Here is a 13,786-nt window from a genome sequence, read left to right on the forward strand (position 1 = left end):
TTTATACGCTTTCTGAAAACGAAACGCTACATTCCGAGGAGGGTACAGTAATATAAGAAATGAAACATGCATGAAAAAATAGAGGTTGGTTACTTAATAATCAGATTTCTTTCTTAAGGCTTTTCGTTTAATTGCATTTCCAAGTAGTGATGTCAGCGTCCATTGGCTGGGAGCTTAATTGCCTTAAAAGCTGTTTCATTGGCAGCTAGTAACTGCAAGTTTCTTCAGATGTTTGTGTATGTGGAAAAATATAGATCTCCATGGACACATGCAACCAATGAGCTGATTTTATTTCCAGCTAAAACCCAAGTGTCATTACTCAGAATTGAAATAAAATTGAATTGTTAGTGGCCATGTAGTAGTAGTAGTAGTAATAATAATAATAATAATAATAATAATACTCTGTTTATTTTCTAGACTGGAGAGATGGAAGTGAAGAATCCACTATTCGACGACTCGACCTTACAGAACGGCAGGAATCACAAGTGATGCGAAAAACACCCAGCTAAACACATCCAGTGTTTCCTTTCCACCTGAGAAAACCTTACCGATATACACGCACACCTCGAACGCATATAAAAGCACACACACAGACACACTACACCCATCCAACACTGGACAATGATTTCTTGTTAGCTTAGCTCTTTAGAGCAAAATATAATAGGGAAAACCTATTAACCCCCCCACACACAACCCCGCCCCCCCAAAACCAAAAGAATCTGAGGCCTGGATGAAAATAAACTCAAAAGCTTGTAAACAACCTGATCGAACTGTTCAATGCATTCTTAATGAACACCGTGTACTCAGACGGCCTAGAAAACTTCACTTGTACCGGATTTGTCAATTTTGTTATGTTTGTGCAGCTTATTATATTAGTTGACACTTTTTTTTTTTTTTTTTTTTGTTTCAAGCTGCTTTATAAATTTTAAACACGTGTTTTACATACACTACATACTTTTATGAATAGAAACTTTACCAATCATGAGTTAAAACTTTTAGAAAACGTTTTTGTCTCTTGTATACGGTTCTGTATCTTCTCATGCATTTAAAAGCTTAGATTTATTTTATTTTTTTTTTAATCTTTTATCAGGTTTTTCTCCATTTTCGTCTGCTGTCCCGTTCTTGTCTGTCTACCTCTCTATTTCACACTTTGCCACTTTTGTCTGTTGTCGTGTAAGCTTCTATTCAGATCGAATAATGAACAGACTTTTTGTGTATACAGCACAAGCAGCAATGAGGCATCACAATACTTAAGTCACTTTAGTATAAATAAATATCCTTGTTAAACAGGCCTTTTGTTTGACTCTGCTAAAAGGGAAAGCTGCGCTATGGAAACGGCGCCATCAATCAATATGACAACCTTTCAACCTAGAATTATATCTAAAAATGAATTGTATTTATTATTGTATTATTATTATTATAATTATTGTATATTTTTGAAACAAAAAATTGTATTTTTATGGGATTTTAATTTTCCACACATAAAGAGTATGTATATATTAATTATAAAAAAATTTATAATTAATTAATTATAGACATTAGACATTAATTTATTAATGTCAAATATACATATTATTATTTAAAAAATTATATAATTTTTTTTTAGATATATATTATAATTTTATATTAATTCTTTCCTTTCTCCCCTTAGCCACTAATGTTTGCTAGGCATTCAACCCATGAGTGAGCAAAAGATGCTCATTAAACTTAACTTTATCACTCATTAAATGCTTAGGTTTCTTTGGTCAGTTTCAGCAATGGACATGTTTTGCACTGATCTTTCTAGAAGAAAATATTTTTGATAAACACATTAGGGTCTTGGCGCACATCATCTACGATCCTATGCTATGTTTATTCCTACTCCTTTTACAGCATCGTGTGGATTAGAGAAATTGGTAAGATTTACTTGTGAACACTTCCTCGTTTGTAATATGTTGAAACACTGCCGGTTCCAAATGCTCTTAAGGGTAGGAACTAAAATGACCCAGTGACCCTAGCAACATGCTGAACAAAAGTTAGTTGTTAGCTGCTGTGTTGAAATCAGGAATGGAAAAAGAAGGGGGGGGATTGAAAAAAGGGAAATGTATGAAAGATATTTGTTTTGTCTCGATGTTTTTGACACAATTTTAAATCCATATATAAACTTAAAGAAAATAAAAAAGTCTAGTAACGGAGCTAGCAGTTATGACGTTAAGTGGTAACTTGTATTGTGGATGTTTCGCATGACGTAACTATAAAAGGTTAAGAATGTATTAATTAAGTACAGTTTGCAAGTCACTATGTTATTTTATAACACATTTTATTCCTTATATATTCCATGGGTTTAGGGCTATTTCGATATAAAAGATTTACTTTCCTGACTAAGAATTACGTTGCAGTCTACACAGTAGAGACAGCTAATTCGAGTGCAAAAGTTTGTACACCCTCATGACAAATTTGACGTTTTCACCGAGGCATTTAGTGTGTAAGGTTTCACATTTAATTCCCAATACCATATATGCTCACTGTAACCTAGACCTGGATCAGATTGTTAGGGAAGATGAATAAATTAGCAAATGTATTGAACCTGTGTGCCAATTCCTGACGTTGCGAACTCCTTCAAACCTTGTCTTTATCTTTTTCAGATGCTCCTAATTGAGTTAATGACAGTTTTTCATAACATTCCTGTTCTTGCTTTGACATATTGCCTATCAAAGTTTACCCATCCTTTTTAAAATACCTATCATAACTCACACATCATACACTGAAGTCTTTGTATTAGATCTTGAGCCCAATGAGGTTAATTGTAAGGGATGCAAACTTCAGTATAGATAATATACGGAACTCTGCAATGATAATACATACAACTATAGGGCAAAAATAACTCAATGCTATGATGTGTTTCTCCATTTCTACTAGGCAGCAGTATCATTGCGACCTCCCCCACAGCTCAGTGCGATGGGCCACTTAAGGGCCTCTTAAGGTGTGGCTCAGAGGCAGCGCATCGTCAGGGGGGCCGTTAAAGGCCATTGTCAGCGTGAATGGTAAGGAAGGCAGCCGTAGGCCACCCGATCAAGATATGTGGGGAGAGAGGGACGGTGGTCATCAGCTGGGTGTCAAAGCTATTAAAAGACCATCACAGTGGTCATATCAGGAGTCTCCACTGTGGAGCAGTCAGACCAAGATCAGGAGTCATCTAACAAAATCTTTAAATGCTAATAACTCATTGTATATTATTGTGCAACAGAACAACATTTCATCATATCAGACATATCCTGTTTGGGAATATATTTAAGCGTCTATACATTTGATTGATCTGTTATGATGATTCTCCATGTTATTTACTACCTCTTGAACTAATCCGATTATTATTTCAGCTAGTAAACGTGCAAATGATGCCGAGGTTTTTTTTCCCCCCGCAAAATGATACTTGACATGAACATCGTTATCAAACTCTGTTATAAACACCTGCTTTATAGATCAACTAGATTAGACTTTTGACACCTTGATATCAATAGCATGCATCAACAAGATGCAGCAACTTCTTTCACATGAGTGCAATTTCAACATTTCCTGTTCTGTTGAGACTTTCTGATTGCATCAAAATATGTTAACAAAAATAAACGTTTTTCCCCCCGTGAATTACCTAACCATGTTCAATTTAAAGTAACAAGTTAACACTACATTCAGCGTAGATGTTGAGTAAAAGCTGGCTTCTGAGTTTCATTATGTGTTTGGGTGGTGCCTCCTTCAACACATTGCTGTAATGTCCTCTGAGTATGCTAAAATAATTAGAAACAGTTGTCATCATGTTGTATCATTCCATTACTGTTATGTTATTGTGAAACCTTTGTGATGTGGTTGACTAGAAAACTCTATTCTCTTTTCAAAGACAGTTTAAAAGAAGTTGAGATCTGAGGAGGGGAAAAATAAAAAGCCATCTGGGTGCTTTGGAGGTCTAATCCTCAGTCACCCCCTTGCTGGAGCCCTGGGTGCTTCTTGCTCTTGCTGACGGTCTTCTTGAAGCTCCACTCGCTCCACTTTCTCCTCTGCTGTCTGCACTTTGCATGACAATCCACCTCCCAAGTCCATGGGCCACTACAATGCCTGCAGCAGTGGTTTGATGTCATTTAAATCTTTGACTGTCCCTGGGAGGCCTCCTGGGTGCTCTTTCCACAGCTTTCCAAGTGGGAGACATGGAAGCTTTACTTGTGGCCTATAGTTCTTGGTTTGCTGAAGGTTGTTTGAAGGCAGGGGGTGGATTGTTTGAGGTCTAGAAACTGGCAGTGGTGGTGGTGGGGATAAATGACTTGACCTGGCTGCGTGGTGGAAATACAAAATATATTCAAGGCACCCTTAGAGAGTACCTGTGCGTGCAAAAGTTTTGGCACCCCCTTCTTCTGGGAGATCCTTTTCAATTGTGCTTAATTGTGAAATCTGTTTGTTTCGGGTCGAGGGAGGGATGGATGGAGAGGAGAGGGGAGGGGAGGATCGAAATCAAAGGCTAGCGGCTTTATTGTTGGCGCTGAAAAGCAGCTAATGGCCGCCCATCGCAGATCTGTACCATGAATCGGCGGGGCGCCCCGGGTTTTAGGCATCAACCCCCTCACCACTGCACCCCCCTCAACGACCCCGCGGCGCGGCTTCCTGCCCCTCTGCCCCATTCTCTCTCTCTCTCTCTCTCTCTTACACACACACGCACGCACACTCACTCACTCACACTCTCTCTCTCTCTCTCTCTCTCTCTGCTGCCGACCTTCACATATGTGCATTAAATATACTAAAAATATCCGAATATTATTATTATATTATTATAAGGAGTTGAACAAAGCATAAAGGTCCCCCCCCTTAATTTATTGGATGCAAAACTTCACTCGATGTCTCACTCAACTCTTATTGATTTGAAGTGCTGGGTTTCTAGAATAATCTCAATGGCTAACAAGGTGATTTGGTGTGTTTTAGTGTGAGACCCCACACTTCAGCTCCCGCCTCTCTATCAGTCCGAACTGAACTATCAAAGACAAACATTTCACCTTTTTATTTATTGTCGTCTTTCACAGTCCCGTAAACGACACAGACACACCATTTATACACAACTATTTGTTTTGAGATGTGATTAAAATAGTCAGTGAACTTCACAGAACATCGCAGGATTTTATAGATGGTTAAAACGTTTAGGAATTTTTATGTAAATATCTGAAAACGACAAACAAGGAGCTGAATGCCGACACAGCAAAACACAACACATTTTGCATATTTTATTTAATTTCTTTGCGTATGCATCATGAATTTTATTGTGTATGCATGATGTGTGTTAAAATTGCTAACAGTTATTTGGCTATTAGTAACTAGATAGGAAAATAGGTTTATGAGTTAAAAGTCGGAAATCACGTGTTTTTAACCTAAAAATAAAAAACCTTAAAAACAATCATGCAAATGTTTTTAAAATAAATAAAAAAATGTTGGTTATACCAACAATTATACAAATTATGTTCAGTATTTATATTGCCCCATCTGATTTCATACAATTTCCCTTTTAAGGTAAAAACATTGATTTTTATAGGTCAATTATTTAAGGTCACTTTGTGAAGTCCTAAAAATCCTGGCCTCAAAACCAGACAATGTTTTAATTTTTATGAGCATCACTTTAACCTCTCCTTTTCCAATGGATGTAAAATTTCAATATGAAGGACAGCTAATTACGAGGAAATTATTGAAACAAAGTCATGTGTCGTGCATGTTAAACACGTGAACTAGTTTGCATTAGAAATACAGTGCATGGAGGTGGATTACTGCAACACGAACACAGAGGTCATAGTTTAGTCCACCCTCTGAATGAATCTCATTTATTCTACATGGGGAAAAATAATTCTTTTCAAAAATCTTAATACATGTCCCATTTAATCATACCATAATGTACATCAACAACAGGTTAGGAAAAAATTGTCTCGTGCATCCTACATGTGTCCAATGAGGAGGCATTTGGGTTTCGTTCACAGAAATCAAGTTCATTCACAAATACCCCATCAGCTGAGCCCTATTGTGTGTGGTGACCAATGGGAGGTGAGATCATTAACACTCCTGCCTCCAGCATGGACTGATTAGGAAAACCTGGGAGCAGGCAACAGTCCACACTCGGAAGTTTGACCTTTTGAAGGAGGGTGCTCGTGAGATGCAGGAGGAATTTAATTGATGGCATTAAACGAGGGCTGCTCACATTTTCACTCAGTCTAAAACTCCACTGAATCCAACCTCAACTCCTGAGGCATCTCTAAACATTACCCAGAGCAGGGCAAATTGTGAGGGCATTTCTTTTATTTTTAAACTCGTATTATTAGCATGGGCCTGCGTAACACTGCTACTTAAGAGCAGTTCTCCGGGGACGTTTGTTTTCTTCGTTGTGGTGGGATTGTTTGATTTAGGAGGATGTCTGATCGCCCAGAGAGTCCTCCAGAAGACTGCAGTAACCGGGCATACGAGCTCTCCAGGCCCATGTCCTCGTACTCTTCAGCGCCGGGACATGAAGGCCTGCAGTTTACGCATAGCATGCTCCAAGATCCGGGCCTGCTCTTCAACAAGCCGCCCTTTAACGGCCTCAATGCCGCTCACGCGCAGACGTTTTTCTCTTTCCCACCGGTCGGAGGAGATTTCAGGCACAACGACGCGCAGGTGGGAGATTTCACTCAGCCCAAACACTGGTATCCGTTTGCGGCCCCTGAGTACACGGGGCAGGTGGCGGGGGCCACTGCGGCCACACAGCCCGCTAACCTGAGCCCTCCTATCGCTGAGACTCGGGAGCAAATCAAGATGCCTGAGGTTAAGACCGAGAAGGACGGGAGTGAAGAGTACGGCGGCGCTGAGACCAAGCAGTTTCTCGGACCGGCGACCTCCGTGCCCGCCGGCGTGTATTATCCTACTTCTGCCCCATGGACTCCGTCTTTTTGGCCTGGTCTCTCTCACATCGCAGCTCCGACCACTGTGGCGCAAGCCCCACCGACCCCGTCTACATCCTCTCCTTCTTTGTCACCGTCTCCGCCCGGGAACGGCTTCGGCAGTCCGGGCTTTTACAGCGGAGCCGCCGCGCAGGTCACCGCCGCCACCCAGGTGCAGACCAGCGCCCGCAGCAGCGGCTCCTCCAGCGGCGGCTGCAGCGACTCCGAGGAAGAGGTACACCACTGCGTTCAGTCATTTTATGGATTGCATGTTCTATTTGTTAAATTGTACAAAACACACAGCATTTTTTTTTATTGGCTTACAAATGCGTCTGCTTTTTACTTTCAGGAGAATTTGACCACGGAGGATCTAGAGCAGTTTGCAAAGGAGCTGAAGCACAAGCGCATCACCCTCGGCTTTACACAAGCAGACGTCGGGCTTGCGCTTGGGAATCTCTATGGTGAGTAACTTTTTTTTTTTTTTTTTTTATAATTCCATAGCCCTTTACAAACACCTTGCAACAGCCCTTGCTGCAACATTCCTTTGAAAACACTTGATTTTAATAACCTTAAAAAAAAGCAATAAATTTCCTAAAAGATCTTCATGGACTCTGTGTGCTGTTCCAAAATTTTGCAAAACTCTCTTGGAAGATGGTTTAATATTCTTGGATAGGAGTGCACGAATGAGACATTATAGTAGTTTACATTTTAACATGTCTTTCCTCAACATTGTGTGCAGGGAAGATGTTCAGTCAGACAACCATCTGTCGCTTCGAAGCTCTTCAGCTCAGCTTTAAGAACATGTGCAAGCTCAAACCCCTGCTCCAGAAATGGCTGAACGAGGCAGAAACTTCAGAAAACCCCCAAGATGTAAGTAGGCCCTTTTTTAATCCAATGTTTTGTTTCTCTCTCTAGAGAACAGGCTACATTTTATAAATCATTTCAGTTTGTTGCCTGTGATTCACTAGTAAACAATATTTTTGCAGAATGCACTTGTTTGTTGGGACACCATTTTAAAAAAAAAAAGGGCTGTTTTATTGGTGGTCCTAGCACCCATTAGTACCCCTGCTATGCATTGTTCCCCTATGCACATCACACTGGAGTTAACAGGCCTGCACTGGATTCAGCCTTTAATGGTGTGGGGGAATATGTTAATGTGCTGAGCAGGAGTACTTTAAGTCCATGATTGAGAAACGGCTAACACATAAAATGGCTTTCGCCTGCTTCTGTAGTGAGCTATAACTTGGCTTGTTTCCACAGATGTACAAAGTTGAACGGGTTTTTGTCGACACAAGAAAAAGAAAAAGGAGGACCAGCTTGGAGGGTTCGGTCCGTACTGCCCTCGAGTCATACTTTCTCAAGTGTCCCAAACCCAACACTCTGGAAATAACCCACATATCCGATGATCTCGGCTTAGAGAGAGACGTACGTGAACCTGCTTGTTAACATTTCAGCTCTTTTTGTCTGTGCTCCTTTTGTGACCTGGCTTGTGTTTGTTTCAGGTGGTGCGCGTGTGGTTCTGTAACCGTAGACAAAAAGGCAAGCGGCTGGCTCTGCCCTTCGACGAGGATGGCGCCGAGGGTCAGTATTACGATCAAAGCCCGACACCACCACCGCATATGGGTGGCACAGCCCACTCTGGTCAGGGTTACCCGGGAGCCGGTCATCCCGGTGGCGTGCCGACACTGTACATGCCACCTCTTCATCGACCGGATGTCTTCAAACAGGCCCTGCATCCCGGACTAGTGGGTCATCTCTCTAGCTAAGCTGACTATCTTAGCCTTTGCTTCCCCTCTTCTCAACATTAGGGCATGAGGCAGTACCACAACAAGGGGAGGTTGAATATTGTCCAATTGCTCCAGGCGAAATAATAGACTTTTTTTTTCTCCCTCTTTGAAACAATGCTTGCTTTTGTTTCTAATGCAACATCCTTGAAATCTGAGCCATTCTGGTTCAGAAACGAACGCTGTTTGGCGGCATGTAATGTACTCGAGATCAGGTCAGAGGGGTTTGAAATGAAAAACTACTTGGTCGTCAAATGCATTTGCACAAGTCATGGCTTTGTATTGAAACATGATTTTTTTATAGAGAAGTTTGTTTTAAATGTGCACCCCCTCTTCCCCTGTCCTCTTCCCTTTTTAAAAAGAATTCATTTGATCTGTATATATTCATCCCTTTTTATATTTTTTTAGATGAACTTTTTTAACCTTTTTTGTTTTTGAGATTGATTTGGATAAGAATAAGCCAAGGCATTCGTCATAAGGTTTTGATTTGTATTATTCTGGATCCTGTTGATCTTAAATATATGGATAAGTATTGTAAAAACACAAATTTTTGGCCTTTTGAAAGAGCATTAAACATTGTTTCCTCAAGGCTGGATGTGATAAAAAACCTGCACGAGCTGAACAGTTTGTTTTTTTTGAATGTTCTATTGACTTATGTGCCTTATTTGCGTCTCACATCTGGAATACTCTTGTGTACAATCCTGTAAATGATGTGAAATTTGATAATTTATTGACACGTTGGCAGCGACGGCTTCCCTGAAAATCGACATACATTTTCCTCACTTAGAGCGGTAGCAATTAAAACCGATTCCTTTGACGCTTCAAGTCTCGTGTTGTCTCTTGCTGTAGAATATCAATTCATGATCTGCAACCCTTTTTATTTTTGTAAATGGGCACAGTTTTAAGGAAGTGGGTGGCGTCGTCTGACTTGGCGAAGGCTGCAATGTGTGTGAGGGGGTTTCTGTATCAAATATAAATGTCATATTGAGAATGGGTACTTGGTATGGGTGTGGGTCGCCTCTGGATAGAGAGAAACTTTCTAGTTTGAGTTGGGGTTGAGGGGCACATCCTGTAGAAACCACTTCCAGGTATTTGCATGAGAGAGAGAGAGAGAGAAAAAAAGGAAGCGGAACTGGAGCTTGTGCTCGTGGTTAAAGACGGTAGACAAATTTCTCTTGTGCTTTTGCAAATGTGTTTTATTTTTAATTTTTCAAGTGTAAATGAAACAATCAGCACTACTACTACTACTAGACTTTTTTTATAGCCGTTTTTTTTTAGCTATAACGGCTCGCGTTGGTGACATTTCTCTTTAAAGCAACATCTAAGTCATGCCCAAAGTCATGGTATATCTTGTGATAAGGAAGTTTGTAATAACTGTCACAGATGTTACAAAGTCTCTCTCTCCAATCTGTGTATAGTTTCACAGTGTACTTTTCATGCCAGGAGAAGTACGACTTGTAGAGTCGTACGTCTTTAGCTAGTTCTGTCAGGAATCTGGCCAGGCTTGCTATGGAGTCAAAGTCATCCACGTGGATGAACGAATGTGGTGGCGCGACAGCCTCGTAGTGACTTCGCGGTGGACCCAACACTATGGGCACCGTTCCAGCCATGAAAGAGTTTCGCCACAGCTTCTCAGTGATGTAGTGGGGGCACTCCGTGTTCTCAAAAGCAAGGTAAAAATAACAACGGGAAATCGTAGGCAGCAGTGCACCTTGATTCACTGGTTTCCTCACAGCGCGGCCGTACACCTGCACGGGGACGAGTTTACTAAGCTCTTTGTACACTTTGGTTCTCCTGTGATGGTTCTTATAGTTACTGACCACCCAACAAACCAAATGGGTTTTATTTTCAGCCATAACAAAAGGCATGGAAGTCTTGTTATCTTTCTCTTCGAGCTTCCCGTACGGGATCATAATATCCGCACCAGGATGATAAGACATGGTCAAGTTGAAGAACCCAGCGTGTTCTTTTAGGTCCCTGTTGTTTTTCGGCGCTTCCAGAGACAACCAGAGCCATCTCTGGTGAAGCGGTCGAGGAAGATGGAGTGGAAGCTTCTGGCTGCCAAGCTTCAGCTCATGCTGATGGAAGATGACGATGTCGGCGCTGGAATAGAGATTGCGATTATCCACCAGGCAACAACCAGCGATGCTGTAGTTCTTCAGGCATACGTCGTCCTCCAGGCTGTAGGGGATGTTGAAAGGCCAGTACCACAGCAGAATTGTAATGTTGCATTTCTTTCCAGTGCCAAGAAGCCGAAAAAAAGGCCTCCTCTGCAAGCTTATAAAGATGCAGCTAAGAAAAAGGGCTAGCAGCAAGTGCTTTTTTTTAAACCTTGTGTTCAGTGACATACCTGAAAGAGAGACAGAGAGATGGATATTTGCATTAGAAACGGGCCTTTTGCATGTTTTTCTGTCTGAAATTCGATTGCTTTGTCGCGCTATGAATAATTCTCTTAACTAGAAGCTTGTGGTTTTGTCAGTGTTTCCTGCGATAAGTACTGGGTGAGATTATTAGCACATGGTCCATCAAAATGAGTAGCAGGACTCACTGGTTCACCAGGAAGTCTGTTTTTTTTTTTTGTGCTTTTAGAAATACAAACATTGCAAATATCTAGAACTAAAACAACCACCACTGTTAACTTTTTTTGCTCCATTTAATTAACTAGAGATGTGCATGGGATTGTTTTTCATGCAGTTGTTGCCAGATTGTGCCAGAGACCTTCTCCGGACGACGTGTGAAATATGAACACTACTTTTCAGCCTAGCTGTCTTCTACTTGTGCCTGAAAATCTGACTCATCATCTGTTCGGTTCTGAGTAATGTGGTCATTTTCCCACAATGAACCAATAAACAGGTGGAAAATCAAATTCTTTTCTGTATTTCAGTAGCAAGATACATACAGTAGAGGCTTCTTGTTAGGTGTTTGACACAAAATTTCGTGTCATAATCTACAAGTCTCTAAAACTCTTTAGAGACTCTTAGTTCTGAAAAAAGAGCTAAAGCTCTTAATGAGGCATGAGATTTTCATTCTTATTCCAGGAGTAAACAACGAATGATGTCTGCACATAGGAAAGCCTATATATTCATGAAACGCATCTCCAGCCAATTCCTTTCTAGTAACGACATTTAGTTTTATTTTCAATGATCAGAATAGTTATACAAATAAAACAGGCACTGTTCAAGCAATCAAAAAGCTTCATCACACAAAATAACCCAAAGAGGTGTCTAAAAATGTTGTTAAAAGGTGGCTTGCAAAAGATCCCATGAAGCTGAGATTATTCAAACGGAACGTCTTGTATACAGTTCATGCAGCTGGGTGCCAGTGCTGTGTGAGAGAGCTTACCTGGCCAAGCTGGTGGTTTCTCTGTGAAGATGCTGCATGAGGCACTGAATGTTCTGAATGTCAAGAGTGCATTAGTCAGACTGTGTCAGTGTTATGTGGAAACAAGGTGGAGGGAAGAGCTGTCACATACAGCAGGCAACTACAGAGAAACAAGCGTTTCCTGTTATCGCACTTATTTCAAGCTGTCTTTCCCATTTTCTCCTCCCCTTCTCAGTTTTACCCAATATCGCCTCAAATTTGATGAAACACCTCAGAAAGTCAGTGACATACAGAGATAGAGAAAGAGAGAGAGAGAAGGAATGAGAGAGAGAGAAAGAGAGAATGAAACGCATGCAAATGAGATTGTGGTGATTTTTTGAATCCAACAAGAGCTGTTTTGAGAATGATGTGGTTTGGATCGCTCACAGAGTACCATGTTTCTCATCTCGGCTCTGTACTGCTGTGATAACTGAGGTTTGTGGGTTGAGGAAGCAAGCTCTGTGTTTGAAAATGAAACCAACCGGTCTGGACTTCTCGAAATTACATTTGAGAATAAAATATTCAAATAGGCTACACTGATTTCAGAACAAGGCCCGTTTGGCTCGGAGGCTTGGCTCGAACAAGCCCTTTTTAATTTATTTTGTCAGCCACATATTTTAGGGGGAAAAATGTGTTTCCACTGAGTTTTATTGCAAGAACCTGGTCAAGTGTCTGCAAAACCCCAACGCCGCTTAATACCTAGGTTCTCCCTCCCCTCCCCATAGTGACGCCCCCTGTCTGTTAGCACCATGTAAGCATTGTGGTTTCAGTAATCTCAAAAGACAGACTGACTAAACCTCAAGTCTTTCTTCACTCTCAGGACCTTAACAGATTATACAGCATCAGCCTTCCACGTGATTCATTTGGCCGCAGCTCTTATTACCTCACAAAGATCTGCTCCTGCAGCATATCATTGAGTGAGTGAGTGAAGTGAGACTACAATTAAATCTGCTAGCATTCCCAGACTGAAGCACACTTCTCCAAAGCATGCATGGGATGAATGATCATGAGTCATCACAGTACTTCATGACACGTGCCTCCTTTTCCTGTTTGTATTTGTTCACGAAACTTCAATAAGCTGCTGTCATGAATGGGTTTAAATTAAAAAAACAATTATCAGGGAGCTGATTAGCTGCTACTTAGCTATAAAGGGTTATTTACATTTTAAAATACAACAATATAAACCCAAACGTGATTTCAGCCAACACCTTCTCGAACAACCTTCCGGGTTCATCAACCCTGCCCCGTTTCGAATGACGCAAAGGTCACGCGACACACGTTACGCCTGGCTGTCTGGCCACGCCCCTTCTGTCTGGCCACAGGTGTACAATGTCTACTCTCCACAAGCCTACTTCATAGTAATATTGACATGTAGGGAGAAAAAAGAAAGCTAATATTGTTTGCATATAAATATTAAGTATATACTGCTATTAAGTTCATGTATACGTTTCTGACCATTGTTTCTGTAGTGAAATTGTTTTAGGTTCAATTTTCTGATAATATAAAAGACAATTGATTGGAAGCTAATTTGTATATTTACACACACACACACACACTGAAGTACACTTCACAAAGTCCCACAGTATACTTAGATAAACACAAAGCAGCTAAAAGGATAGATATAAAGTGAAAAAGTATGATTCTGGATTGAACTCAAGTAGACATATGGGCGTATATACTCAGCAAAACACTTTGTTAGAAACACCTTTATACATAATCCATAATACTGGT

The 13,786-nt window shown here is 40.8% G+C and overlaps 3 protein-coding genes across 3 annotated transcripts in view; 2 read left to right on the plus strand and 1 right to left on the minus strand.

Annotated features, from left to right (window-relative positions):
- The window catches only part of npdc1a (neural proliferation, differentiation and control, 1a), a 19,854-nt gene extending 18,563 nt beyond the window's left edge, over window positions 1–1,291 (plus strand). The window contains exon 8 of the mRNA XM_058416284.1: window positions 418–1,291. Coding sequence (XP_058272267.1) covers window positions 418–489 — 72 coding nt within the window. The 3' untranslated portion in view covers window positions 490–1,291. The remainder of the gene's footprint in view (window positions 1–417) is intronic.
- Window positions 1,292–1,440: 149 nt separating this feature from the next.
- Window positions 1,441–9,636, plus strand: pou5f3 (POU domain, class 5, transcription factor 3). Its single transcript, XM_058416282.1, has 5 exons — window positions 1,441–7,146; window positions 7,261–7,372; window positions 7,651–7,781; window positions 8,172–8,336; window positions 8,414–9,636. The coding sequence occupies exons 1-5, from the start codon at window positions 6,406–6,408 to the stop codon at window positions 8,675–8,677; spliced, it is 1,413 nt and encodes a 470-aa protein (XP_058272265.1). The 5' UTR covers window positions 1,441–6,405; the 3' UTR covers window positions 8,678–9,636.
- A 190-nt stretch (window positions 9,637–9,826) lies between these two features.
- Window positions 9,827–12,193, minus strand: fut7 (fucosyltransferase 7 (alpha (1,3) fucosyltransferase)). The gene is made up of 2 exons (XM_058416283.1): window positions 12,038–12,193; window positions 9,827–11,045 (listed from the first exon to the last, which is right to left on the minus strand). The coding sequence occupies exon 2, from the start codon at window positions 11,041–11,043 to the stop codon at window positions 9,970–9,972; it is 1,074 nt and encodes a 357-aa protein (XP_058272266.1). The 5' UTR covers window positions 11,044–11,045; window positions 12,038–12,193; the 3' UTR covers window positions 9,827–9,969.
- Between the last annotated feature and the right edge of the window lie 1,593 nt (window positions 12,194–13,786).

Source organism: Hemibagrus wyckioides, linkage group LG18 (assembly GCF_019097595.1).
Source record: "Hemibagrus wyckioides isolate EC202008001 linkage group LG18, SWU_Hwy_1.0, whole genome shotgun sequence".
NCBI classification, from domain to species: domain Eukaryota; kingdom Metazoa; phylum Chordata; class Actinopteri; order Siluriformes; family Bagridae; genus Hemibagrus; species Hemibagrus wyckioides.